Source organism: Phacochoerus africanus, chromosome 8, assembly GCF_016906955.1.
Source record: "Phacochoerus africanus isolate WHEZ1 chromosome 8, ROS_Pafr_v1, whole genome shotgun sequence".
NCBI classification, from domain to species: domain Eukaryota; kingdom Metazoa; phylum Chordata; class Mammalia; order Artiodactyla; family Suidae; genus Phacochoerus; species Phacochoerus africanus.
In genome coordinates, this window is record NC_062551.1 from 17,703,709 (window position 1) to 17,731,004 (window position 27,296).

Sequence of the window (27,296 nt, forward strand, 5' to 3'; positions counted from 1 at the left end):
TGCAGGTTTAATCCCCGGCCTCGCTCAGTGGGTTAGGATCCGGTGTTGCCATGAGCTGTGGTGTAGGTCGCAGATGTGGCTCAGATCTCGTGTGGCTGTGATGTAGGCCAGCAGCTGTAGCAACAATTAGACCCCTAGCCTGGGAACCTCTATATGCCATAAATGCGGCCCTGAAAAGCAAAAAGAAAAAAAAAGCTACCACAGGTATGCATTTCTCTGGTTGGGCCCACTGTATCCAGAGGCAACTTACCTTACTTCTGAGCTCCACCGGCATTACCTTGACAAAATGAGCTTGCTCTCAAGTACTAATCTTTTCAAACTGGAATAAAGAGCAGCTTTCATTAAGTACAAAGAGGGAGGAAGTAGCCCCAAGATACCAGCATTATGTGAGAATCTTTATTTTGACAAACAAGTACAGTATAAAAAATTTGACCTGAAAAGTAAAATTTAAAAAAAAAAGGTAAAAATAAATACGTTTACAAATTATTGTAGAAATAATACAAAAGAGGGTTAAAATTCTCAGGAAAAAACCAAAATGTGTCCAATTGTATAAAGGCTCTTCCCTTTCAAGAAATGGGAATAAAGCTCAAGACCCAGTTTGGTTTCGCTGCTGAAAAATGTACAAAATAACTTAGGAAAAAACCAGTCGAGGTCAAGCGTTGTGAACCCACTACTTGTACCTGCCTACTCTTGATCTGGGGGAAGTTGATAACCGCAGAGCAAGGCAGAGCTGATGGGAGGACAGCCCAGAGTTCTCCATCTGGGCATCCATTCTACATTAACCTTCAAGTAAAAGCTGAAGAAAAACAAGCCCTCAGTGAAGTCTGAGCTCTGCAGTTGGCTGACCGGATTTCCTCCATTGTAGTGCTCAAAATAGTTTACTTCTTGGCCAGCAAAAACACGGAAGAGCCTGGAACAACTGACTTGAGCAAATGCCTGCCACCTCCTCCCAGCCTTCATGGACTGGGCCCTATGTCAACCAGCAGTTGAATTGAACTTGAGGTCTGTGCCATGCAGCAGTGTTGGCTGCCCCTGGAAAACCCTCGAGTTCACGGGAGATGAAGGAAAGCACCAGGGTTTGCCAGTCCTTGGCTCCGAGCACACATTCCTTTGTAGGAAGCATCTGGGCATTCTAGAGGCCTGCACCCCCCCCCCCCAACTCCTCTCCACCTTTGTGCTGGTTCTGAGGGGTCAGCAGGTCCCTCTCAGCCTGTTTGAGCAAACCCTAAGTCAAAGGCTTAGTCAGGATCCCAGGGGTTGAACCCAACTGCTCAGAACAGTCTATGGATTGCAGATCTATAGAAAATGCCCCCCCCCCAAAAAAAAAGCAGAGGGAAATCAAACAGCTTCAAGAGGGATGAGAGAAAGTAAGAACCTTAGGATTTCAGAACCAGTTTCATCTCCTAGTTTGGTTTCTGGACAGAAGCAAGCCAGTGCAGCAGTAACTGTCCACACTTGGCTGTCAGGACTCCCTGGAGAAGCCACTGAGGAGAATGGACTTGGATTGAGGGTTCACTTAGGGAACACTGCAAAGCTTCCCATTAGAGGTGATTGTCAGGAACTCTTAAGTCGTGCGTGCTACCTAGCCGCCAGGGAACTTGTCCAGGCAGTTCCAAGACCAGCCAGTTGGGTCAGAGGCTCTTAATAGTTCTCCCCTCACATGCTGAAGGCAGGCTTGCCTGTCGTGGGGGGGGGGGACCTATGAGAGTCTAGGCTCTCTCACTCGCCACCTGAGAAGACTTACCCAATGAGGAGGAGAGTCGAACAAGTGACTTTATCACTCTGAAGTGAAGTGAAGCGAGTAGGCTAAGACTCAAGAACTGAATGTGAGAGAATTCAAGAGTATACAGGTTGAAATACCCGAGCCTTCACTCCCTTTCTGAGCACATTGGGATTTCATCTTCCTGGCAGATGACCAAAACATTTCATCTCCCCAGCAGAGATCACAGACAAGCTAATCTAGATGTCTGGGCACTTGACAGGTAAAATACATTCAGCTCAAAGCCTTCAGCACCACCACCAATGTTTGTTCCTCCTGGCAAACTTTTCCTTTTTAACATAAACGTATATATACACACACTCGAAAGCAGTTCACTGCTAACTCCCTGCTAGACTGGCTCCTCCTTGGGAGGTTGAGCTGTGGAATGGGGTATATAAGAAAGCACCATTCCTGGACCCTGTTTTCTGATGCCTTATCTCAGGCACAGTCTGATTGCATTGATCATTGGATGGGGAGGAGGGTGGAGAACACATGACTAGCTGGCCTGGGTCTCAGAAACTCCCACCACCTCCCACTTACCTATCAGAAGTTGCCACTGAGTAGAACTTACTGTTTGGTTTAGCACATGTCTGAGCTCCCTCTGGATCCCAGGGGAGGAAGTAGAATCCTTCCCAGGGGCCACTGTATGTGCAGAGGCAAGCAGACAGGCAGCCTGAAAACATATAACCCTCCTTCCTCCCACCTGAGCTGGCCTTGCCTCCTCTAAGCCCAACTGTCCCAGGCCATACTACAGTCAGCGTTCTTTGCACTTCAGGTTTGTCCTTTGGACCATTAAGAAAGTGAAACAGCACTCCCTCTTCCCTCCCACCCCATGTGTTCTCGTCCATTCCCCTTCCCTCCCTTACCCATTGCACTTTTCCCGCTCTGCTTGGGGGCCATGTCACACCTCAGCAAAAGCTAAGCTATACTGCTCCGGCTTCTTCCCACACCGCCGGGCGATGATGGCCAGATACAGCATAAGGAGGGCCACCCAGTAGCAGCCGTACAGGATGGCCCCTGAGACCAGGAAGGCTAGCTCCGTCTCACTGAACAGGTCCTGACAGTAAGCTGTATAGGCCAGTCCCCCCAAAAGGACTGCCACCCAGATGGACACAGGGATGAGGCCAATGAAGTTCACCACAATGGTTTTTCGGCCAGAAGTGCCCCAGCCAGACTTGTTGATGGTAGCAATGGCGAAGATCTTGGCTGGCAGGAGGCTGGACATGTAGAGAAGGGAGTAGAGGGACATGAAGATCATCTCTGCATTGCCCCGAAGAAAGCAGGCATAGGTAGCCTTGATGATGCCTACCAGCTGCACTGTCAGCAGGAAGAGGAGAATGTTCCAGATGCGGCCACGGTAGAAAAGCTGTATGACTGTGGCAATAAGGAAGAAGGGGAAGAAACCTGTGACCACTGACTCGTAGGTCATCCAGAGGTGGTGCTTGTGGAACCACAGAGAGTTGTAGAGCCACTCCCGGAAGTAAGACTTGCTCCAGCGGGTCTGTTGGTTGAGCCACCGGAGGTACTTGGTGGGGGTCTCTGTGAGGCATTTAGAGCGTGCTGTGTACTTAGTCCTGTAGCCGAGACTCAGGACTCGGTTGGTGAGGTGCCGGTCATCCCCAAAACTGCACTTGCTACCTAGGAACTTCTGATGGTACCAGTCCTCCAAGAACTGCTGAAGCAGGCTGTTCCGGTACATGCCCAGGGGCCCACTGATACACTGCACACAGCCGAAGTAGGACTGGCAAGCCCGTTCCACGTTGAAGGCCATCCAGTACCGCACACTGCTCAGGAAGGAGATCCAGGAGTCATACTTATTGAGGATCTGCAAGGAAACCAGAGATGCTGGGTCTCTTACCTGAGGGCAGGAGCCCCAGGAGACAAACACCAGAGACCAGGAAGCCTCCCTGCACCCTGACTTCTGTAGGCCATTGCTCCAACTCCTGGCCATGAGCCCTAGCCCAGCCAGAGCTTAGAGGAACCAACCACACCTAGTGACTCTCCCCAGCACCAGTCCCATGCCTCTCCACTCTGTCGTCTGCCCTGACTGTCCCAGTGAATTTGCTCCAGCAGTCAAAGCTACCTTCAGTCTCAGGAGGCAGCCTGTGGTTGTGGCTGAGAGAAAGGCTTGAGAAAGAAGCAAAGTAACACCTCAGCCACCTGTCCTGACCCTTCCTGCATTTGGAAAGCTTCTTGGGAAGACATGGTGTGTTGCCAGCAGTACCCTCTGGAAGAAGATCGGGCCCTGTATTCTTAGCATACCGCCTGGAGCTCATGTCACTAGGAGCAAGGGTTTCTCAGGGAGGGGCTCGCTGCACCACCAGCTGAAGCAGCAGCACCCTCTGGGATGGATGGCCCCAGAAAACTGTGCCCCTCCCAGCAGCACAGGCTCTTTACATCCCTGTTAAGTGATTTCCCCCGCACCCCAGGCTGAAAAAGAGCAGGAAAGGGGAGCTCTTTGATACCGGAGAAAACTGTCAAGGAGAAAACCCCTCCCTCTCCAAAACACTGGGAAGTCAAGATGCCCATCTCCTGGGGACATCCAGTTGAATTAAGAAGCACAAAGAGTGGAGTTCCCGTCATGGCACAGTGGAAACGAATCTGATTAGTATCCGTGAGGAAGTGGGTTCGATCCCTGTCCTCGCTTAGTGGGTTAAGGTTCCAGCATTGTCGTGAGCTGTGGTGTAGGTCGCAGACAGGGCTTGGATCTGGTGTTGCTGTGGTGTAGGCTGGCAGCTGCAGCTCCCATTTGACCCCTAGCCTGGGACTTCTATATGCCGTGGGTGTGGCCCAAAACAAAAAAGCACCAGCAGCAGAAAGAATCTAGACTCTCCAACTCCCAGGTCCCAGGGATCCTTGGTTACATCTTACTTGGACATCTCCCCCAACTCCCCCTACTTGGGGGTCCTCCTCCAAGACTCGAAGCATCTCGAAGGTACAGGCTGGATCCAGTACAGTGTCAGAGTCACACACCTGCAGAGGAAATGCACTGTTAGTCCATTTTGACCTCAGGTCTACACACACACACACACACATCCTTGGCTGCTCACTGCCTAAGGGACAAAACCCTCTTTCGCATGATTCACTTCAAGCCACTAGCAACGAGATCTATGCCACATCGAAGAGCTAAGATGAATAACAAAGGAAATCAAGAAAAAGAAGTTGGAGTACCTGGCTTAACACCCACTGGGGTGAGAGAAACCAAGCAGAATGTTTGTGCTGGGCCAGAGGAAAGTCACACATCAGATGACGGGAATAGTGGCTAGACCAGGGCCAGCAGACATTTCTCAGAAGGCCAAGTAATGGCTCTTGCCAAAGGCTACCACCCAAAGTTATCTTAGGATTAAGAACAAGAGTCTTCCCTGTCTCAGCCTCTGGCCTCTTAGACAACCCGCAACCTAAATGGAGGATGTATCTGACTCAGTCACAGGCCTTGTGACATGACTGCTGGCCTTCTGTGCTCCCTTGGCCCAGTCTTTCAGATTGGGGCACAGTGTGGCCAAGACCTGCTCTCACCTTGATTCTACCCTGGAAGGGCTTGGAAGCTGGCAGCAGCTGCTTCCAATCAGAACCTGGCTCCAATCCTGCTTGCTTGCCCTCCTTTGCTGGGAAGCTCATGGTCCGATTCTAGTAGGTGGCCTGTGATTGTTACTAGCTGAACCTGCGCTACTAACACTTTCCCTGGTGGCTCACTGCTTGTCCATTTTCAGACAATTGCTGAGATGGTACAAAGGGGCACATAACCGCTGGGTAGGGGATTTGACAGAGCACAGTATCCACAGATGAGCCCAAACCCTCTTCTGCAAAAGCCTAAAATCCTTTTACTGAGGTTGCCGAGTGAGCACCCATTAGCCTGCAGGAAGGAGGCTGCCCTCAACACCAGCCCCGTACTTTGGCTCTCCATGTGGGAAGTCTCTGTGGCCACAGGCAAGCAGCAGAAGGCAGAGGGGGAAGCAGGCAGAGCCATCACAGCTTCTTCCACCTACCTCCCACCTGCCACATCCTTACAGTCTTCAGCTTACAGGCCAGGCCAGGCCTCCCAGTGCTGCTGGTCTCATGACTACTTCCTGTCCTGACCCTATCCCATTCCTCGTGCTGCTTGGCTTCCTTCACTCCAGGGAGGTCTTTCCAGCTGAGCAAGGTTAGGGAAGTTAGAGCTCTCAGCTGCCTGAGTTTCCTCACTGGCTGGAGCAGGGTTACCTCCTGAAGAGTGAAAGACACCCTCAGCAGGGCTGGAGAAGACAGACAAAGTCCAGGGTGTTCACTGACCGGAGCCTGGGGCTGCCCCAGGCAATGAGCCCAGAACCATTAAAAAAAAAGACTGGCTCACGTGTATGAGCTTATTTGCTGATCCACCAGAACACACAGCAAAGAAAGATGCGTAGTAGAGCATTATTTGGGGAGATTCTGTGCTTCAAGGGAATAGATGACAGAGTCACTACAGCTTGAGCATGTGTCAGGGCTCAAGACTTTTTTTCTAAGCCTTCTGAGTCCCTAGGGAAGTTTCAAAGGCCCCTTGAAACCTAGGTGAACTGCAGAATCAAGAACTGTCTTGGAGTTCCCATCATGGCACAGTGGTTAACGAATCCGACTGGGAACCATGAGGTTTTGGATTCGATCCCTGTCTTCGCTCAGTGGGTTAAGGATCTGGCGTTGCCGTGAGCTGTGGTGTAGGTTGCAGACGCGACTTGGATCCGGCGTGGCTGTGGCTGATGCCTACAGCTCCGATTGGACCCCTAGTCTGGGAACCTCCAAATGCCGCAAGTGTGACCCTAAGAAGACCAAAAAAAAAAAAAAAAAGAAAAAGAAAAGAAACTTTCCTTCCATATGCTGGGGATGCAGCTCTAAAAAAAAAAAAAAAAAAAGCTGTCTCACACATCCCTCCCTCTAAAACTGACGAGGTCCTGGGGCCTAGCAAGACACGAAAAGGCAGATGTTCCATTCTCATGCAAGGATGCATCTTTCCAAACAGCCAAAACCAAAAAGTCTGGGGCAAGCTAAATTTAGGGGAGGTACAGTATAGAAAATTTAAATACTGGAGTACTTGGCATGCAGTCAGCAGGACCACGTTGGTATGTAGGTGGGCTGTGCATAGCCTCTGTCCATTCAGGTGATAGGCATGTGGAGAGGGCAGGAACAGAGGAGGGGACAGGGCATGCTGGGCCAGGAATCGGGGGTCCTGGGTGTCAGTTTCTACTTAGCACTGAGATGCATGAGCTTTCATCAGTTCCAAGTTTCGTTATTTGAAAATTTGAGTGATGTAACCTTGTCAATGTAATAAAATTTCTAGGCTGGTGTGTGTCAATGCTCCCTTTGACTGGATGCTAGGCAGGGTCTGCTCAGGGTGCTGGCCCTGCCAAGACTGGTGCAGAGTCAAGCTGGGGCCTGCTTCACACCTGTGTCCTTCCACCTCACAGACAAGAACCTGACGCCGGGAAGAGGAGGACTTTTCAGCCCCTAACTAAAATTATCTGAGTGCTTTGGAACATAATCTCTTTTACTTTTCCCCCACACTTCTTTATGGAAGAGCTCATCCCTAGGTAGCCAGTGGTGAGGCATTGTTGCACAACGGACAAGGACAGACTTCCTAGGCACAAGTCCTGGCTCTGTACCTTACTGCTGCATGACATTAGGCAAGTTATTCAGCCTCGCTGTGCTTCAGGCGCAGCTTCTTTACGTGGAAATAATAATAGTACTTATCCCCAGGGGCATTTGGAGGATTACTGCAGTGCCTACAACAGTGTATGCCATGAAGTAAATGCTGTACACCTATGTGCTGTTATTATTGGGATACCAATCCAGATACCTGCCTAAAGTCACAGAGCTAAGTAATGGCAGGACCAGGATCTCCTTCGAGATCTTTCTGACCCCAGGACTGCTGTTGAGAACCATCATGCCTTTTTGCCACCTTCAGCACAAGGAGGAATGCGAACAAAAAAATCCCCAAGGAGAGTATGTCTGGCTGGCTGGACACATCCACACACACACCTGTGGGGGCGCCCTTACCTGAATGTAGTCCACAGAGTCACCAAGGGCCTTGAAGGCCGTGTACATGACCTCTCGCTTTCCTCCCCACTTCTGCATGATGCAGGAGAAGGTGCTGGCCCGCACCACATTCCGCACACGGTCCATGCCCTCCTGCAGGCTGGCCTCCGTCTCGCCCTCACCCGCCTCATGGAAGTTGCTGCGCCACACAAAGAAGCCGGCTTGCTCATTGCCACCTAGCACCTCGTGGAAGATGTCCAACATGTAGGCATCCTCCTGGCGGTTGCCGTCCACCACCATGACCACCTTGAGATCGGGGAAGGCGATGCGCTGGGCCGAGCGCAGGCACTTGCGCAAGTAGTCGGGGTCCTCCTGGTACGCGGCGATGCAGAGCGCCACTGAGCGCTGCAGTGGGGAGGGCAGCTTCAGTGGCCGGCCTGCCTGCCGCATGCGCCGGTGCTCCAGGAAGGCAAATAGGCTCTGGATGAGCAGGTGCAGGCCCAGGATGGCACCATACAGCCCAAAGGACAGGTAGTGCTTTTCTGTGTGGATGAACTGGTAGCCTGTCACATAAGCTGCCAGAATGCCGCCCAGCACTGCCAGGGCAAACAGGCTGGTGCCCACCACACGCAGGGCTGTTGTCAGCTGCACCGGCATCTGGTAGAAGGCAGGAGAGGTGGGGTTAGGCAGGAGGCAGCATCTCTGCTCAGTGGGACTGGGGGCATCACAGTTACCATTGATTGAGCATGACCAAGACTGTTGGTAGACCCAGAAGCCAGACTCCCGGGGTTCAAATCCCAGTGTTGCCACTTACTGTGAGACTGTGTTCTACCCCTTAGTTAATGCATCTGTAAAAAGTGTAGCATTAACCTCCTAGCATCTTTGAGGATTAAATGGGTTACGTACATAAAGCACTTAAAGTAGCAGTTATTGTTGGATAAAGCAAAGCCAGAGAGACCCAGCTGTGGAGGGCAGAACTGAGGTCTGCCGGACCTGAAGATCTCCTAGGAAAGCTTTACTAGGGGTGAACCTGAGCACCTCAGGGGCCAGGAAGGACGAGGAAGGGCAGGGGCACGTAGGCAGTCTCTACCTGCCCTATACCCAGTAGCCACCAATGAGGCCCATCAAGAAAGTAAGGAAGGAAAAAATGAGAAACAGCAGGAAACAAAGAGGTGCCAGGGGAAAAGAAGGAAACGGCTCCTTTCCATTTCTCAAAACAGTTAAATCAGTAACACAAAGTTTCCCTGTGTTCTCTGCTTTCTTACCTTTTTCCCATTCACTTGAGAAGCAGGAAAGAAAGGGAAAGCAACCAGGAAAAGCAGACAAGGGAAAGAAGAGGAAATGAGAGCTGGGGTGTGGGCAGCCCTCCTGGAAGCCTAACACTGGGAACCAGAGGAACTGCAGCCATCGCTGCAGCAGCCTGGAGGGGTGGCTGCCTGAGAAGCCCCATCCACTTGGTCCTAGTGCCCGCAGAGAGTCTCTGCACATCCCTCGGCCCCACACCTGGAAATGCTGCCAGGTTTTGTCTGCAACTAAGTCAGGGCTTCTAGCATCTTGCCCAGTTGGAAACAGCTGTGTTTTTTATGAAAAGAGCCCAGCACTCAGCACCACAGGACTTGTGCTTGAGCTACAGCTCTGCTACTTCCTTGGCTGCCTGACCTTGCCCGAGTTCTCTGGGATTTAATATCCCCCCGCCCCCCAACCCATGAGGGATTCCATTGGTTTCTTGCTCCCTAGCGCTCATGTCATTCATTTTACTGATTAGCAGCCCCGAAGGACCAGCCAGGTGGGAAGGTTGATGGCAGGTGGGGAAAAGCTGATGAGGACAGCTCCCTGCCCTGCATTCTGAAGCCTTCTCCCCAGCTCCTCTCCCTGCCACCTGCCTGATCTGTTTCCTCCACTGCCACGACCCACCCTCTAGAGACAATGAGGTCTCACTTCCAAGTCCAGATCTCACTAAAACCGCTTCCAGACCCCCACCTCAACACAAACATTCTTGCCCACGGGTCTCTTCTCCTCTCACACAGTAAGAGTCTCAGCCGAGACTCAGGACCCAGCAGTATTCCAGCAGCTTGGGTCCGGAAAAGTGCTGTTGGCAGCCTCACCTCTCCGGGAAGCGCGGTCTCCGGGCGCTCTGCCCCGCCATCCCGGAGAGCGGCGGCGTGCTTCCTCTGCAGAACTCTCACCCTCCCCGTGCCCCCCACCCCCCGCCCTCGCACGCTCTTGCGGCCCAGCGGCACCCAGGCCCCGGAGCGCCCCCGTCGCCCTCTAGAGCTTACCTGCCTTGGGGGCGCTACGGGCACTACTGCCTGCTTGCGCTCTGGGAAAGGGCAGGGGGAGCCGAGGCCAAGCCAGCAACCTAGCGGGCGCCGGCGCCACGCCTCGGTGCAGTGCCGGAGGCGGTGCCCACCAGGTTAAGGCACTGGCCACGGTTCTCACCTCCGCCAAAGCCTGGCCTTGTGGGGCAGGCTGTGCCGGCCACACCCACATGCCGGTTTCCCACGACCCAGCCGGGAAGGAACGGAAAACCCCAGGAGTCAGTTGAACCAGGCCCCGCTCCTCTCCTTGGGGGCCCCGGCTACCTTGGCAAAGTGTGCCTGCAGACAAAGGCGGCATCCTCGGCGTCGCCGGCCCGCTTTTCCGGGCAGGACACCCTCCTCCCCCGCTCAGGAATTGGAGGCATAACACCGACACCCGTACCCCATAGAGGACCCAAGAAGGTCCAACAGCCGGAGACCCCACGCGCATTCAAGCACGGGTGCAGGCTCTGTCTGAAGTGGCCCCGTCGCCCCCAAGCCGGAGGAGGGGAACCTCTTGGCCCCCATGCCCTTTGCTCCTAAGGGCTCCACAAGAGCTCAGTCTCTGCAGGCGGATGCGCACCTGGCTTCAAGGGCAAGATGTTGGGGGCGCTCCCCAAGGCCTCCCCCCACTCTCAGAGACGAGGGAAAAACAACCCCGGCCAAGGACACACGCCGCCCATCTACCCCCGAAACTTTGCAGGGCTGCCCAGTCTGCAGCCTCTCCAGCTGACAGGTGTGCCCTGCTGCGGGGCCCACACGCGGAAGGATGGAAACTTGCGGGCGAGGCGGGGGCTCTTTCCTTTGCGCCCAGCCGCCCTCCCGGCCCTTCCGAGCTGACAAGGGAAGGGGAGCCCAGGCCACCGGTACGTGCGGCCATGGCCTGGCTGACCCGCAGGAACTGGGGCGCCGAGCAGCTTGGTGCCTGGACAGGTGCGAACCCCAAGGCAGGCCCGGGGCAGGGAGAGACTCCAGCCAGCCTCGTGCCCCTCACCGTCGTCCGCCTCCCAATCCATTCACAAAACCGGAGCCGCAAGGGAGGAAGGGAGGAAAAGCTGGAGGAGGAGAGGATGGAGGAAGAAAGGGAGGAGGGGTCAGTGGGGAGGGGGCTGCAGGAACGGCCGCCGGGAAGCCTGGAGATGCCGCAGCCCTCAGCCCGCCTCCCGGCGCTGGACTCCCGGCGCCCGCACTGCCGGGGACGCGGGTGAGGGGCCGCGGATCTCAGCAAGAGACACGCCTGGAGCCCCGCGCGCCCCGGTACCCCGCGCGGCCCCAGCCCCTCCGAGGCGGCCAGCCGGGCCCCCGCTCACCGTGCCGCCGGCTGCCCGCGCTCTGGTGCTCAGCAGGCCCGCGGCGGCTCCATGCCCCTCCTCCCGCTCCTCGCCGCCGCCGCGCCTCGCTCCACTGTGCGCCGCCGCCGCCGCGCGCTTAGACTGACGAGCCTCGGCCCCGCCAAGGCGCTTTAAGTACCGAGCGCGTCCCCGCCGGGAGAGACGCCCTCCTCCGGCTCTGCGGCCGGGAAAGTTGGGAAGAGTGGGAGGGCTCCCCCGAGGGCCGCGAGGGCGCACCCCCTTCGCGGCTCTGCCCGCGGTAGCCCCACGCGGCCGGCGCCCGGGGCGACGCCGGGGCCCGAGTGGACGCGGCTCCTCCAGTTCGCAGGGACTCACAGTCTCCGCGCTCTCGGAAGCTGGGTTCCCCCAGCGTGGCCCAAAGCCGAGCGTCTCTAGGTCCAGCTGCCCAAGGCGGCGGGGGGGGGGGGGTACGGGGGGCGGCGGTCACGGTGCTTAATTTGGAACCGGAAGCGTAGTTAACTTCCACTGTAACCCAAGGGGGCTTCCAAAATTGTGCGCCCAATCCTCTTCCCGGCGCCCAGCGTTCTAAGCCTCGAAACCTACTCACCCTGCCCAGCGGGCGAGCGAGGAGAAATCCCCCGAGTGCTGCACGCGGAGGAGCTGTGCGCTGGATGGGGTACTCCTTAAAGCCCGGGCTGCAGAACCTTCCAGACGGCACACACACACACACACACACACACACACACACACACACACCAAAAAAAAAAACAAACAAACCCAAAACCAAAACGGAGAATACTTGTTACATATAAAAAGACGGGTCAAAGAAGGAATTAACAATCGTGACAAGCTTAGTTTTGAATTCCGCAGTGGGGCGCTGATGACTTTAAGGCTGTTTGCAAAAGCTGCAAATGGATTTGCAAGAACCTTGGAAGTTGTGGTGTTTTAAAGCCCCAAACCAATTCCTCCTTCCCCTTTTTACACCTTTTATTTCCCGACGCCATGACCTTCTAAATTCTGAACTGATCTAATAATCACCAGAGGTTGCCGAATTCCTAAAGGCGGGAGCTAGACTTGGTGAGGTGAGGTGAGGTGGGCTGGGCGGGTGGGGGGAGGGGAAGGTGGCGAGTTGTTGGCAGGGGAAGGAAGTTTAGAACCAGCTGAACACAGTGGGTCTCTAATTTCAGGAAAAAGATGGAGGTATAATTGAAGACTAATACAAAGTGAATTTACATAGCCTCCAGATACACCTGAGACCATTTCCATGCCTTCTTCCCAAGCTGCAACAAATGTATGGGAACATGAGTTGCAGTCTTGGAGCCGCTCCTCTCAGGAACTTACCGGCTCACCCTCCTCACTCACTCTGGGCCACAGAGCTCACTCCTCAAGCCCCCAGGCGAGCTGTCTCCTGAACACCTACTCCACCCAGCCCCATCTTGCCTTCATAAATCATTTTACACTTTTGCTTGAGAAAATCATCACTATTAGGCTACATGGCTTAAACATTGTTTTCTGTGTGCTTTTAAAAGCTAGGATTCGATTCACAATGGAAAGGTGTTTGGGGCCCTCAGCAGAGCTAACAATGCACAGGTGGGGAGAGACACCCTTGGTTAAGAGGAGGGCTCTGGAGTCAGTTCTGCCACTAGCCGTGTGACACTAACCTCAGTGTCTTCATCCCAGAAAAGACATTGTGACAAAACTGTCACAACGGTTGAAGAGACTGGGAATAAGTGCTCAGGAAAGCTTAACTCCAGCTAACCTCACCTGGAGAGTGGTATCTGCTTGCTGATGCTATGGATTCCACATGCCCAACCCTCCAGGATGTGACACTTGGTGACACGTCCCATTTAAAGGAGATGCCCCTTTGAGAGGGAAGGCCCAACATGGCCAAGGTGCTCCATTGTCAAGAGAAGCCATAAATCCAGATTTTGATGTGACATTTCCTCATTTTCAAGAGTAAGCTATGAATTCAAATGTTAAAAAATGCTCCACGGGCCAGGCCACATGTGTCTGATCCAGCTAAGTGGCTGCTTGCAAGGGACCTATTTAGACGCTGAAAGAATGGAGCAGCCAGGTTGGAAGGCTCCTGTCTGTCCTCAGCAACCCTGAATATGACTTCTCCAGGGGTAAGTTTCTCGGGGCTGCTCCAGGATCATCTCCTGCCCAGTTAATTTCTAAGGCTCCAAATTTGTCCCACAAGCTAAGTGCCTATCCCAGCTGGCTCCTGGGAGGTAGTGGTAGTCTGGTCCAGCACAACCTCACTAGTCACTTAAAACCTCCCAAATGAACACCAGATGCAGCATCACGAGAGCAGTAAACACTCTGCCCCATCAATTGCCTTGGCCCCCCTAAATGGCTTTCCCCCGGGGAGCAAATTCTCTTTTTCTGATCTGCAGGGCCAGCGACCTGGTGTTATCAGGCAACTAGAAGCATCTTTACCTTTGTGGCCAGTCTGTGCCAGGCAGGATTTGCCGTAATTAACATCCACTTTGCTGTGCCCTATTTGATTCATCTCTTCAGGGGGAGGTGGGTAGGGAAATCTTGAAGGGGCTGATACAATGAAGCTCAGGTTTATCTCTGCTTACCACTGGGGATTTAGAAATAAGACTAATTTCATTCCCAATCACTTAAAAATGTGAATTCGGAGGTTGCTGAATTGGCTTTTAAGCAGGTTCCAGAGGTTAAGCTTCCTGTTCTACTCTACAGCAGAAGAGTCTTGCAGCATTTCAATGTTCATTTACCACGCACTGAAGGCCTGCTCTGAGCAGGGTGCTTTGGCACTGGGAAGTCTCAGGCTGGTACTTGCCGTGCAGATGGTTATCCGTTTTGAAGACAAATACATTTGAAAACTTAAGTCACCCGTCCAGAAAGTTTATAATTAAATGTTGATGAGAGAATCTGATGGGAAGAGTTTGACTATCTCAGGAAAGAGATCCCTATGAGCTGGAATGGGCTGGGCGGATGTTCGTGGCGAACTCCAGCTAACTGTGTGGAGAAGCAAGAGCTTCCAGACAGAAAGCGCAGAGCACGAGTGGGAGAGTGAAGGCAGCAAGAGAGAGGCCTGGATGAAACAAGAAATTTACATGGAAAATCTCGCAAGGGCGCCTGTTGTGAAGAAAGTGTCTGATAAAGTCTAGCCGAGCCTCAGAGGGAGGAGGAGAGGACGCGGGGATGGATTCTGGAGGGTCTTGTGTGACCCTGTAAGGAGTCTGGCTTTTATCCAGTAGGTGACAGAGAACTATTGACGACATCTGAGTAAGGAAGTAAGAGGTTATCAGAACCTTATGGGGACAGCTGAGCTGGTGGGATTTGGGGCTAAGGGCTGGGCAAGGGATTAGGAGGCATATCAACCCCAGCGAAGGGGTGAGAACTGAGGCTGCTGCCTTCAGCAAGTGGAGGTGACGGCAGGCGGTGTCAACTCTCCTGGGCACAAATGAGGGGTAGAGGTAGAGGACTAATCAAGACAGAGACCCTTCTACAGTTCGGAAGGCTGAGGGGGCCATTCTCAAAGCTTTGGAGGGTTTGCGGTAACGGATGCTGACAGCACCAGCAACAAACATTTCACCTTTCAACTCATTTTCAAATCAAACCCGTGAAATACCCAAATACCTTGTGCCAACAGGAGCCCGCCATTCGATCCCTGTTGTCATCACTCAGGCTTGGACCTGCAGCCCGATCTTGCTGGTAACCAGGTGCTGCCCAGCGCCACTGGTCGCCTAGTGGGTGACGGGGTGGGGGAGGGGAGGAGGGCTGGTCCAGCCCCATGCGGCCCCCTCACCCTCTGACCCCGCGCTTCAGTGCTCCACCCTGGCATCCAGCCCACAGCCTCTAGCGAAGCAAAGCCAAAGGGGGGATGGCAGCCAAGGCACCACCTCTCCCCCAGTCCCTCTGGGCTTCATCCCATCAGCTTCCCCTGGGCTGACCACAATCAAAAACCTTTTGAGGCTAATGAAGGTGAATTTAAATTGGCCTCCACAGAGTAGCAGGTTATGTCCCCCAGCTGCCTAAATAGGTCTTTCTCCTCAAGGCAGCTTAATCTGCAATACTAGTTAATACATAATTCAAAGTGGAAAGTGTGTGCCTTGACTGCAGAAAGACAGCTCCCACCAGACAAAGTTCTCCTTTCATAACTCTCCCCTCTTGCCGACAAGGAGTCTGTAATCAGTACCATTTCCAGGTGCCGTGTTTGAAGCAGCAGCCTTAAGGACTTTTCTGTCCTGCAGTTACAATGGTTCGATTTTAACTCCAGTCTCTCCTCGGATGGAAGAATCATTTTCATTTCAAATTAAGGGGCCTCTGCTCTGCTGGAGGCAGAGCTGCCAGCCTCTACTAAGGGAACAGGTTCTTTTATGCTGGCTTGAAGGTCAGGACCAGAAGGGCACGTGAGAATGATATCCAAGCATCAAGCCAGACCTGGAGATGCTTTTCTTGGAATCTTGAACAGGAAAAGCTCTTCCTGGCCATCGTTCCTTCCTCTCCCTCCCCTAGGTGAATGCAGAAAGAAATGCAGAAGGTGATCTGAAACCATCATCTACCTTCCCGCTGGAATATCGTGCAGCTACTAAACATAATGTTTAGGAAGAGGATGTAGGGATACACAGAAATGCTTATAATGCAAAGTTAAATTTGAAAAGCGGCAGGTTACAGAAACTGTCGTGTCTGAATGACTGCGCTTATGGTGTTTTCTTATAAATCCCATGAATTAAAAGGCAGGAGAGAAATTCACCCAGATATAAAGATCAGGTTTGATTGGGTGGTGGAGCAACGCATTTTTTCTCCTTGCCTTTTTCTCTGTATTCTTCAAATATTAGTAAGTATAAATTTCATAATAAAAAGGTATTTTTATTTATTTAAAAAAAGTTTATGGCTGCACCCATAGGATATGGAAATTCCTGGGCCAGGGACTGAATTTGAGCCACAGCTGCAACCTATGGCACAGCTGTGGCAGCGAGGGATCCTTTAACTCGCTGCACTGGGCTAGGGATCAAACCCACACCTCAGCAGTGACACAGGCTGCTGCAGCCAGATTTTGAGCCCACTGTGCCATAGGAGGAACTCCGTAAAAAGATACTTTAAAATGATATGAACTATAAATTCACACAAGTTCCTTCTAAACTGGGCCTCGGTGGGACACAGCCCATATCATACGTGAGGTCATATGAAAAAGGTCTGGCAACCTGAGTCCACTAAGAAAGCAGTTAAAGTTGGCAGCGCCAGGATATAGGATTACTGGTAGCCAAAACTCTAGAGTAAGTTGCTTTATTTAAATCCCTCCCACTGTTCCTTTGAGAAAATTTTTGCAGGGAAGGGGGAGTACGCAGAGCTGTGCCTGCTCATCCAGCAACTGTGAGTGAATTATAAAAAGACTCCTACCTCCTGGCAACACAGCCCTGAGACAGGGCACATGGTTTGCCTGGCACATCCCAGCTGGTGTCAGCCCCCACTCACCCCCTCCTCCAGGGTCATGGTGATTCTGAGGACGGGAAGGGAGGCAGGTGCACTAAATGTGGGCTCTAGGAGTATCCCGAAAGGATGCTTTTCCCGAAAAAAGTTATTTCCAAGAATGTCAACAGTATTGCCCTCCTGCCCAGGGAGAAGCTGTCTCCTCTGTGTGCCAGTACCCACGGGCATGTCCACACCCACACGTGCACATAACACACTGTTCACAGAATGGACACACAGGTACATGCTCACGGCACAAGTGCACACTCGCTTTCCCCGACCTTAGCAGAACACGATCCCAGGATCCCAGCCCATAGTCCCAGGCACAGGATCAGCAGGAGGGGAACAAAGCGCTTAAGGTAACCTTGTTCCAAATTCACTTGGCTCTTGTTGCAATAACATCAGCTACAGTTCTTCAATGTGCTGGCACTTCTGCTTTATATCCTCTTTCTTGATTAAAGGCACCATTACTCACTGTCACAGAGGATGCTCCATAAAAGCAATTAGAGAAGAGCCAAGGGTAGGGGCAGTTCCCACCAATTCCTTCATGGGTACAGACCCCCAAGGATGTCCCGCTCTCAGACCTGTTCTGTAGGGACATCGCCATAACACCCACCCCACCCCCCGTGCTCCCCTTTTCTCACCAGATAAGCTAATGCAGCGGCTCTCACGTCTGGCTGCTGCACATTAGACTTTTAAAACCTGGGGAGCTTTTGAAAAAAAACACTAATGCTTGGACCCTATCCCGGATCAATTTGGTCATAATCACTGGGGGTGAGCCCCAGGCTTGAATTTCTTATTTAATTCCCTAGGAGATTCTATTATGCACCCAGCACTGAGAGCACATTCTGCAGGTTCTCCTCAGCTGGGTTTGCAAGCACATTTCTGGCGCTGGGAGGACAGCTGAGAGCCAGCCAGGCCTGGGGTGAGCTCCAGAGCCTACGGGTGTCTATCCCCTTGCCTCTAGCACCTTGCCTGCCACACCTGTGTGAATTAACTGACCTTAAACACTGAACAATGAATCAGTGAGCTGCTAAGCCAGAAGGGAAAAAGGAGAAGGAGAAAAGATGCTGATTTGAAGTGGAAATTAGGAGAGAGCACCAAGGAGAAACGCACAGCAGGACAGGACAGGCTGGGCGGGGCCAGAGCCCAGATCTACCTGGAATTGGATGGACAGACAATCTTTTCATTGGCAAAGGTGCTGCTCTTTCCAGGAGAACTGGGGCGGTGGGGGCGGGGGGGGGGGGACCAGGGGCACAGAGCTGCCAAAACCCAAAACTGGCTTGGGTTAGTTTTTGTTTTATAGATGACAGGACTTCTGCACACTGGGGGCTTTTCCTACCTAGAGGATGCACTGGGGTAGTGGATCCGGGCTGCTCTCTCTTGGGGCATGAAGTCCCCTCGACTCTCACATGGTCCTTCCCTCGGACATAGTGAAACACCCACTGGCTGACGCTGCAGCCTCATTCTTTGCAGTCTCTGAACAACACTGATAGTGTCTTTGGGAAGGGGCTGAGGGAGGGAGGGGGCTCCCCCCAGGCCCATCTCTTTGAAGCTTAGCATCACCTTTCTTTCTGTAGAAAGTCTAGTTTCAGGCTGGCCTTTCCCTAGGATTACTGCGGTCACCATGCGTCTTAAGGGTTGGGAAGTGGTGTGTGGTCTAGGAAAGGGGTGTGTGTATGGGGGGGGGGGGGGCAGGGCGGGGAGAGGCTGCTCAAGTTCAAGAGACTCTGGAAGCTCGGAGCAGGCGCCTTTGTTCTCCCCAGCACAGCTACCTGTGCTGTAGCTAGGTAGATGACTAGGGCTGTACATCAGAAAAGCCCCACCCAGGCACTCACTCTTCTGAGCAGGCTTTAGCTCTCAAAGCAGACAGGGAAGATTAAACCTTCCGTCATTTAATAAACCACTTAAAGGCCCAGGAGCTTTTCCTAGTTTCCCAGGCGAGAGGATGCTCCTGTAGCTCTGAAGCCGCCCCGCAAACCTCCCTCTCCTGAGAGCAAGGCTCGCACCCTCAGCCTCCTTGCAAGTGCGATGGAGTGACGTGCTGCCAACTGGGCACTCCAAGAGCGAGTGACTCAAGTCAGGAGTTTTTCTGCTCTAGGCCCCCTTTTCTTTCCCATCTGCAGGAACTTATCTCTCTGGACCTTATTCTTCCCCTTCTGCAAAAAGAGGGCCATGGCTTCCAATCCTGTTTTTCCCCTCTCGAGGAATGGAGTGGAATAGAGCTATCAATGTACGCATGCCAGAATGAAAATGATCCACTGCTATCATCCTGAGACACCACAATCGGAGAACCCAAACCCTGCTTTCAGGAGGCGAAAGTGTTCAAACAAACAAAATCAGCAACCTTCAAAGGGGACACTTCAGTGCCCTGACTAGAGTTCACAGAAGACTTGCATACTTGCCCCAGGAAGGCAGCCTCGGGGTCCGCTACCTTAGCCACGGCCAGAAAGCAGAATGAAGCTTTCAAGGAGAGGCTGGCAGCAGGCGGGCTAGGGAGCCGGGCAAATCTCACCTCCGGCTGCTGGGCAAACCACAAGGTCAAACGCAAGGCGTATAATAAGTTCTGATGTTTGAGGCTGGATACTGACAGATGTGGACACTATGGGAAGGAATCAGGGCTGAAGTTTAGTTTGACATTACCTGGCCCATCTGAACAAGCAGGGAGCCATTTTCTCTATCCGCACTCCCCCGAAGAACAGTTTTTTACCATTTGGAAACACAATGTCTAGCGAGCAGCAGCAAAGCACAGCTGCTAAAAGCCCAGCCTTGGGATCCAGGCTGCCTGGTTGCAAATACTGGTTTGGCTACTTCTCACTGTGTAATCTGGAGCAAGCAATTAGCCTCCTGTGTGCCTCAGTTTTCCCCTCTGTAAAACAGGGAGAATAACAATATACCTCACGGGCTCAGTGTGAGGCTTTAGTGGATTAACACACATCGAACACACAGAAGAGCGTGATGAGCTCTCTATGGTGTTAACTGACCACGATGCACGGTGATTAGAGCTAAGCGATCTGTCATCCTGAGGCTTTGAGGGGCCATCAGACCCTATGTCCGGAGTCTGGTTTGGGAACCACAGTCACTATCCTGGGGACAGGTCAAACCCCAGTGTGTGAAGGCACACTCTACACTCAGGACAGTCTCAGAGCTGAGAGCCTCGCCAACGCTCTCTTGAACAGGGGCTCAGGGTTTCTCGCCAGGTGGAGGGCTTGCATCTGGACTGCCGCCACTGGTGGTCCTGCAAAGAGAGTTTATTGTGCACCTACCGGTGGTTTTGATAACAAAGAAAACTCCACCTCTTGAAGACTCCCTGGTTCTGAGTGATTTAGAGAATGGCGGTACCCCTCGGCTGCGGAGACTGAACCTGCGTTTCATGGCTATTAGAGCGCTGCTGGCTGAGGCTGGAGGAGTGGAGATGAGCGCTAACGTGTTGGTGGACGTTTCAGTGCTAATATCGAAAGTGTTCTCATCTTTTGAGTCGGGCATTCCAGCCTCCTAGGACGTACCTACAGAAACACTTCAGCATGCAAAGAGTTAGGTTTGAGAAACACTGAAGAGTCTTTGGAAATTAGAAAAACTCAATTGACCATCAAGAGACCAATGCCTAAAGCCACAGTGGCTCATCTACATGATGAAGACTGGCCACCATGGCAAGAGAGAGGGGTGTCTAAGTACCAACAGGAGAGGGGCTCCAAAGTGTGCAACTAAGAAAAAATACACAGGAGTTCCTGTTGTGGCTCAGTGGTAACAAACCCAACTAGTAGCCATGAGGACATGGGCTCCATCCCTGGCCTCACTCAGTGGGTTAAGGATCCGGCGTTGCCGTGAGCTGTGGTGTGGGTTGCAGACGAGGCTTGGATCCCGTGTTGCTGTGGCTGTGGTGTAGGCCGGCAGCTACAGCTCTGATTCAACCCCTAGCCTGGGAACCTCCACATGCTGCAGGTGTGGTCCTAAAAATACAAAAATGAAAAAATACATGGCACACTCTTTATAATAACAATCCCGTTTCTGGTTTTGAAAGCAGTCATGTATGCTAGTGTCGTCAGTGGGAACCTTGGGGTAAGAGTGAAGGTGGCCTTGTGGAAATTCCTCTTTGTTACAAATGCTTTAAATTTGTTATAATTCATAAAACATAGGTCATCAGAACGCACGCACAAGCAGCCAGGGCGTCTGTAACTCGGGCCCTGCCGGCCTGGGCACTTGGAGGGCCGAGGGCCAGAACAGGGGTTGTGGCTGGCAGCCCTCAGCACAGGTCAGCAGAGACCTAACAACTGCTTGGTGGGACCCCTGGGCCAGGGCCATGGGTGTCTATGAGCCCCCACGTGCTCCCCAAGCTGCGCTCTAGTGAAAAGGGTTTTGCTTTTATACTAACTGGGGGGCAGGGAGAGGATTCAACAGATGTTCAAGAGAGTCAGCCTCAAGCCCCCCAGGAGAGGTGGGCCAAATTCCACCAAAGCGGGATAACGACTGCTTGCCTCTCTGTTCCACGGGGCGCTGGGAGAATCGTCCCAGCTTATGGATAAAAAACGACCTTCCAGACTAGAGGAAACAGAGGAACTGATCTTGCTACTCTACGTGGCCCCGGGGGACTGTGGGGTGTCGTAGTGGGGCAGGTAATACCCAAGCCCTCCTGGTAGCGTGGAACCACTGACTCAGCATGAAGGACAGACAGACGGACAGATGGAGATGACCCTTCAAATACGTGGGCGAAATCCCTTCTGGACCTGATTGCACAGATCTCCGCTGCCCCTACACTTGGCAGCATGCATGGGGTGAGCCGGACACAGCCCTGAGCCCTGCCAGCAGGGACGAGTGCAGCAGCCGTGTCCTAGAAGACAGCTAACTCCCCCAACCCCCGAGTGGCGAGTAGGGAGCAGAGCAGTACAGGAAGCCTGAGGTGCCTGCACCACAGGAGGCTGCTGCGTGTGACTGCAGGAGCTGGTGGCTGCAGAGCTCGCGGAAGGACGAAGCTGGGCCCTTTAGAGGTCACACATACTGCTGTCCAGGGGGCGGGGGAAGGAGGACCCCCACCCCCCGCCGTGGTCAGGTCACAGCGGGTGCCTCCCACAGCCCAGCCTGGAACTCGCTCCCTTGCCACTGAAATTCCAGCTGAGCTTTTGGATTTCTCTGCAGAAGCCAGTCTGCTTTTGTACAGGTCAGATGAATCACCCCCAACCAAATGATCACCTTTCAGAGGTCCTGACCACCCCTGCTCTGCAGTGACTGCCGGAGTCACAGGCAGGTGGCAGGCAAGGTTCCATTCACTCAGGGTCTCACAGACAAAGGGATGAAGCAGGGCGGGGACGGAGGCCACACTGACATGTCCGCTTTCCTCTTTCTTCTGGGGCCAACGAAGGGGAACTGGCTGCAGCCAGAGCAGGGGGCAGTGGTGAAGGCCGATGGGGCTCACGCACCAAAAAGATCGAGGAAGACACCATGGTTGGGTGTGAACTCCTCTTGGTTCTATGCATTGCCCATTTTACAGCTTGTATCATCCTGGCCTGAAAACACTTTCTAAAAACAAGCTGAAGGAGCTTCATATAGAAACAGGTCTGGGGGCCCCCAGGCTGCATGTTTCCTGGCCCCTCCCCTCCTGCACCCCCACTCCCCCCTGCTGCTCCCCTCCCCTCACCTCCTGCCTTAGCCCTGGGCATCCTGCCCAGACTGCCCTGCTCCCTGGTATCTTCATGTCCCTCTGATCTTGACTCCAGCATCCACCGCTCACCGAGCCTTCTCCAGACAACGGACCCACACCTCCGGCTTTCAGCCCCCACAGGCCTCATCCCCTTTCCGACTTTCTCTGGAGCATTTATCACCACTTGATAGCCTATCTTATTGTTTATCTTCTTTACTGTCTGTCTCCTTCCACTACAAGGGAAGCTGCCCCTGAAGATATGCGTTTTGTTCACGGCGAGTTCGGCGCCTGGTGCAGCATCTGGCCCGTGGTAGGTGCTCAATAAACTGTCATCCTTGTCTGTGACTCGCCCTCCTACCCGCCAGTGCCCGGGCAGCCCTTCTGCGTGGACGGCCCAGCAGAGACCTGAGAAGGCCGGGGCAAGGGCACTGAGGAGGAAGCGGAACGTGGAAACGTGGACAAGCACGTGTGTGCAGAGGGGAAAGCAGCAAAGGGCAAGACAAGAGTCTTCTGAGGAAAGAGCAGAGCGTGTGTGGAGGGCAAGGTGGGGCCAAGGAAGAAGGGCAAAAGGGCAGAGAGGGGAACTCTCCGGAGTGTCCAGTAAGTCCAACCTGATCAAGCAGCTGGCGCTCGGGCCCCTGGGGTTTGGCCGCAGCCACAGCTCGGGGCCCTGCCCATCTCCTGCCCCAGCGCCATCCTCTGCAGACCCAGCCGGCAGCAGGGGGTCGGGGGAGCCGGGAGGGGGCCAAGTCAAAGACCACTGAGGGACCCAGGGGGGTGTAGGCTGCACTGGGAGCCGGGGCAAGGGGCGAGGCCTGCGGGAGAGAGGCCAGGAGAACTTCAGCGGGAGAGAGGAGGGCGGCAGGGAGGAGGCGGCCTGGGCCTCGGAGGGAGAAGAGAGGCAGAGGTGGGACGCAGCAGATAGGCTGCCACTGCCACTGCCACTGCCGTGTGACACAACCAGACCCTCCCAGGCCTGTGCCGGAAAGTGTCGCCATTGCCTCTGAGTTTGGGGCCTTCTTTTAGTGTTGCGATTCTGTTATCCTAAAGCTCTCGATTCTTATGTTCCTTCCCAAGGACGGAAACATATATGGGTAGAGAGATCTATACATCTGTATATAAACATGGAGGAATTATTTAATCATTTGGAAGCTCTTAATATTTTGCTCCTGTTTGGTGTTTAGGGGGGGTCACATTGAGATATCTTCCTTTCCCTTGAATTTGGTAACAAGGTCAGAAAAAGTCACTCTCTGAAAGGGAATCCATCAAAATCAATAAAGAACAGATACTTTTAGCCACTTGCCAAATAACTCAAATTAAGAGGCAATTTATAAATGGAGATAAAGGGACTAGGCTGCTGCGTGAGGCACTCCTGAGACTAGAGAGTTTCGTAGTCGATTCAAGCCGATCCATTAGGCTATGTCCTCAGAACCCGAATGCACTGAATGCAAATAAAGTTCTAAGTTAAACCAATTGTCTAATATACCCAATTTGATCATCTTCAGTGGGTTTTATAGAGTCTAGTTAGAGAAAGGCCGAGAAAGAAAAACTTTCAGTGTATATTCAGCTGGTTCCAAGGAGAGTCTTCAGATTTGAAAGCCCAATCCTGAAGTTCTAGACATTGTTGATTTGGAGGGTGCCATGATCCAGCTACCTTAGATGAACGGAAATACCCCTCGAAACACCTCACTGCCTGCGGGCTCATTCACCGCTCGCTAGGCTAACCTGTGGTGGCTGGTTGTCTGTGCGCTGTCCTCTTTAAAGGGATGCTCACCACATGGTTCAAAGCCAAGGACCGTGTCTGCAGTCTGGCCAGAGGGAAACAGCCTCTTGTTAACTGGCACATGGGCCTGTTTGTGGACTGATCCTTTAGTCACCTGAGAGTTTTGGAACATTGTATTTTGGTTCTGTTGGCCCTGGTCAGCAGAGAGTGGGGATAAAACCTGTGTGAGGTGTTAAAATCCAGTCCTGCAGAGCTGAGGACTGACCAGCCTCGCCAAAGGGGTGAGGACCCAGAGGGCTTGTCGGAAGCATTCAGCCAGTGTCTCCTTTTCGTCCTGTCTTTTAGCTGCTGTCAAAATTCAGTGGCCAAAATATGTAAAAAGATAAAAAGGCGTCTGCAGCGCCCCATGTGAAATGTCTTCAATAAACTGGGCATCAGGTGACCAATATGCAATGCGCTTTCCAACAGGCATTAAGTAGGAACACACCGTCTAAGCATTCCTCTTTCTAAAGGAGCAGAGCACCCAAGGCAGGACATCAACGCTCTCATGTGAGATGTTTGTGGCTCTTTTCTCCTGTAATCAGGGCACCTCTATCCAAACAGGGGCAGAGAGAGTGAAAGAAAACGGCTCAGAGGGACAAACACAGCGCTTACCCTTTTCCTTTGGAAGGTTCAGGCAGGTTGGTTCTCTTTTCTGGAGATGAGATCCTCCTCAAGGCCATAGCTTTCCATCTCAGCAGAAATCCAGATGCAGACCTGTTATTCTTTCTAGTCAAGACAATTTTATTCCATTTTTGCAGGTTTTATAACAGCTTCCTTTCCCTTCCTACCTCCAACTGCATCTCCATACCCTAAGATGCGTCTTGACCAGCCAAAGATGACGGCTCTGGCTGTTCCTCATCACAGGAGGGACAATCTCACCAAGAAGAAAATCCAAGATATGTGACACACAGGTGGCCACCCTCTTCTACTCAAATCGCAAGAAGAGAATGGTCACTTAATCAAATGTCAGTGGTTGTATTAAAAGTATTCTTCCACGAGGTGGCCATCCTTCTCTAAATGCTACAGGATGGTGAAAAACGGGCAGATTGGTGGGATTTGTAATCTTTTCTCTTTTATAGGCACACACTTCAGGCTGGATGCAGGATGGCTAAACAGATGCTTTAAGAAGCTCAGCCTGAAGACACAAATGACCAGAGACGTCCCCACCCCCGCCAAGGCAGCCATCTTGCCCGCACCAAAGAGGCAGTGGGGCCACCTGCTGGAGGGCTTGGGCACTGCCCTGGCTGCTGGGTCCCTCTGCCTCCTCCACAGCCCTTGAGGCTGGTCTATGGCAGGACCACGATCTTTTTCTCCAACTTCTGTGGCGGGAACAGGAAGTTTCTCATTATCTCATCCAGCTCTTCCAGGGCCAGCTGGGCATGGAGCTTGGCCACATCATCGGGCTCCAAACGCACCACATGCTTCAGCAGGTGGTAGAGATCCTTGAGGACGTCCTTCAGCACCTGGAGGAGAGAGACAGTGTCACGGCCACCTGTCCACCGGGCTAACATTCCCCAGAGTGACCCAACTGCTTTCTGCTGTCTGAGGAGCTCTGTGAGGAAGCGTCTCAGGTTGGAGATGGCGTGGGGGCAGCTGTACCGAGAGAGAATTCTCTGGGTTTCTCACGCACCCCCGAATCCCCCCTGCACTGCCACTGGGGCTGCTGCGCCTTTTTAGCCCCAGACTCAGGTACAGATCCCAGACTCCCTCTTTCAGTCCACAGACAAGCAACACTGCCCAGATCTGGCTGCTCCTAGAGCACAATAAGGGGCATTCTCCTCTCCAGCTCCCACGAAGCCCTCTGTGACACCCACACAACAGCCATCTAACCCAGGAGACTATTTCTTCAGCCATCATGTCTCTCCTTGTCACTACTTTAAAACTCTTCCACTGTGGTTTCATTTCCGTGCCATTCCCCTGGTCACCATAATTTTTTTTTTTCTAATTCCAACTGTCCAACAGGAAACAAGAGAGGACTCCATGCCTTTTTCATGTCTGATCTATAGTCTGATCTGGAACTGGGAGAGTGCCAATGCACCTGCTCCTAGGAGCTTCTCATTCTGTCCCAAATCCTCCTGGCTTGGGAGCTAGAACTTCTGGCAAGAAATAGGTCATTCTAGAAAAAGAACAGGGAGACTCAGAGTAAAGAGCCTTATGGATCATCTGGTCAAACGAGGGACTGAAGACTCCAGGTCACAGGAAATCACACGACTTGTTTTCAGCTATTTGCAAAGTTACTTCTGGTCTAGGGCTGTGCCTCAAGAGCTACCATTTTTTGGATTTTGCTAGGTATTTTCCTTACATGATCTAATTTTTAGGCCAGTCATATAAAGGAAGGAAAGCTGTAAGACCCATTTTGCAGATGAAGAAACAGAGGATTAGATGGAGTTCCCATGTGGTGCTGTGGCTAAGGATCCGGGGTTGCCCACTGTAGCAGCCTGATCGCTGTTGTAGAGTGGGTTCCATTCCTTACCTGGGAAGTTCCACATGCCACAGGCCCAGCCAAACATAACAAAAAAACGGAGAATTAGAAGGTTAAGTAACTTCCCAAATTTACTCTGCTGAAAAAAACGGTGGAGAGTTTTTAAACATTTGGAGCCCATGTTCTTATTTATTTATTTGTTTATTTTTTATTTTTCAGCTGCACCCGTGGCATATGGAAGTTCCCAGGTCAGGGATAGAATCTGAGCCACAGTTGCAATCAACACCACAGCTGCAGCAATGCCAGATCCTTAACCCACTGCTCTGGGCTGGGGATTGAACCCATGCTGCCACAGAGACAACACCTGATCCTTAACCAGCTGTGCCACAGTGGGAATTCCCATCTTATTTATTTTTACTGAAAAGGTCCCCTGAGCATTCCATACAAGTACACTAGGTGTGTAGCCTCAAATATCTTAGACTGGCTAAAGAACAAAGAGCCCTTTCCATCGTTTGATACTTTTTTTTTTTTTTTTTGGTCTTTTTAGGGCTGCACCTGCAGCATAGGGAGGTTCCCAGCCTAGGGGTCGAATTGGAGCTATAGCTGCTGGCCTACACCACAGCCACAGCAACGCGTGATCCGAGCCGCATCTTCGACCTACACCACAGCTCAGGGCAATGCTGGATTCTTAACTCACTG

The 27,296-nt window shown here is 52.6% G+C and overlaps 2 protein-coding genes across 3 annotated transcripts in view; both read right to left on the reverse strand.

Annotated features, from left to right (window-relative positions):
* Window positions 1–376: 376 nt before the first annotated feature.
* On the reverse strand, window positions 377–24,851 carry HAS3 (hyaluronan synthase 3). 2 transcript variants are annotated; one of them, XM_047790705.1, is made up of 4 exons: window positions 24,788–24,851; window positions 7,766–8,401; window positions 4,631–4,732; window positions 377–3,584 (listed from the first exon to the last, which is right to left on the reverse strand). In XM_047790705.1, exons 2-4 carry the CDS (start codon window positions 8,399–8,401, stop codon window positions 2,661–2,663), a joined length of 1,662 nt encoding a protein of 553 aa, XP_047646661.1. In that variant the 5' UTR covers window positions 24,788–24,851; the 3' UTR covers window positions 377–2,660. The 2 variants fall into 2 exon arrangements, with proteins under 2 accessions (XP_047646661.1, XP_047646659.1); XM_047790703.1 differs by lacking the exon at window positions 24,788–24,851 and adding an exon at window positions 11,352–11,515.
* Window positions 23,530–27,296, reverse strand: part of TANGO6 (transport and golgi organization 6 homolog) — a 199,039-nt gene continuing 195,272 nt past the window's right edge. Inside the window, exon 18 of the mRNA XM_047790702.1 lies at window positions 23,530–25,638. Within this exon, the coding sequence (XP_047646658.1) occupies window positions 25,462–25,638 (177 nt within the window). The 3' untranslated portion in view covers window positions 23,530–25,461. The remainder of the gene's footprint in view (window positions 25,639–27,296) is intronic.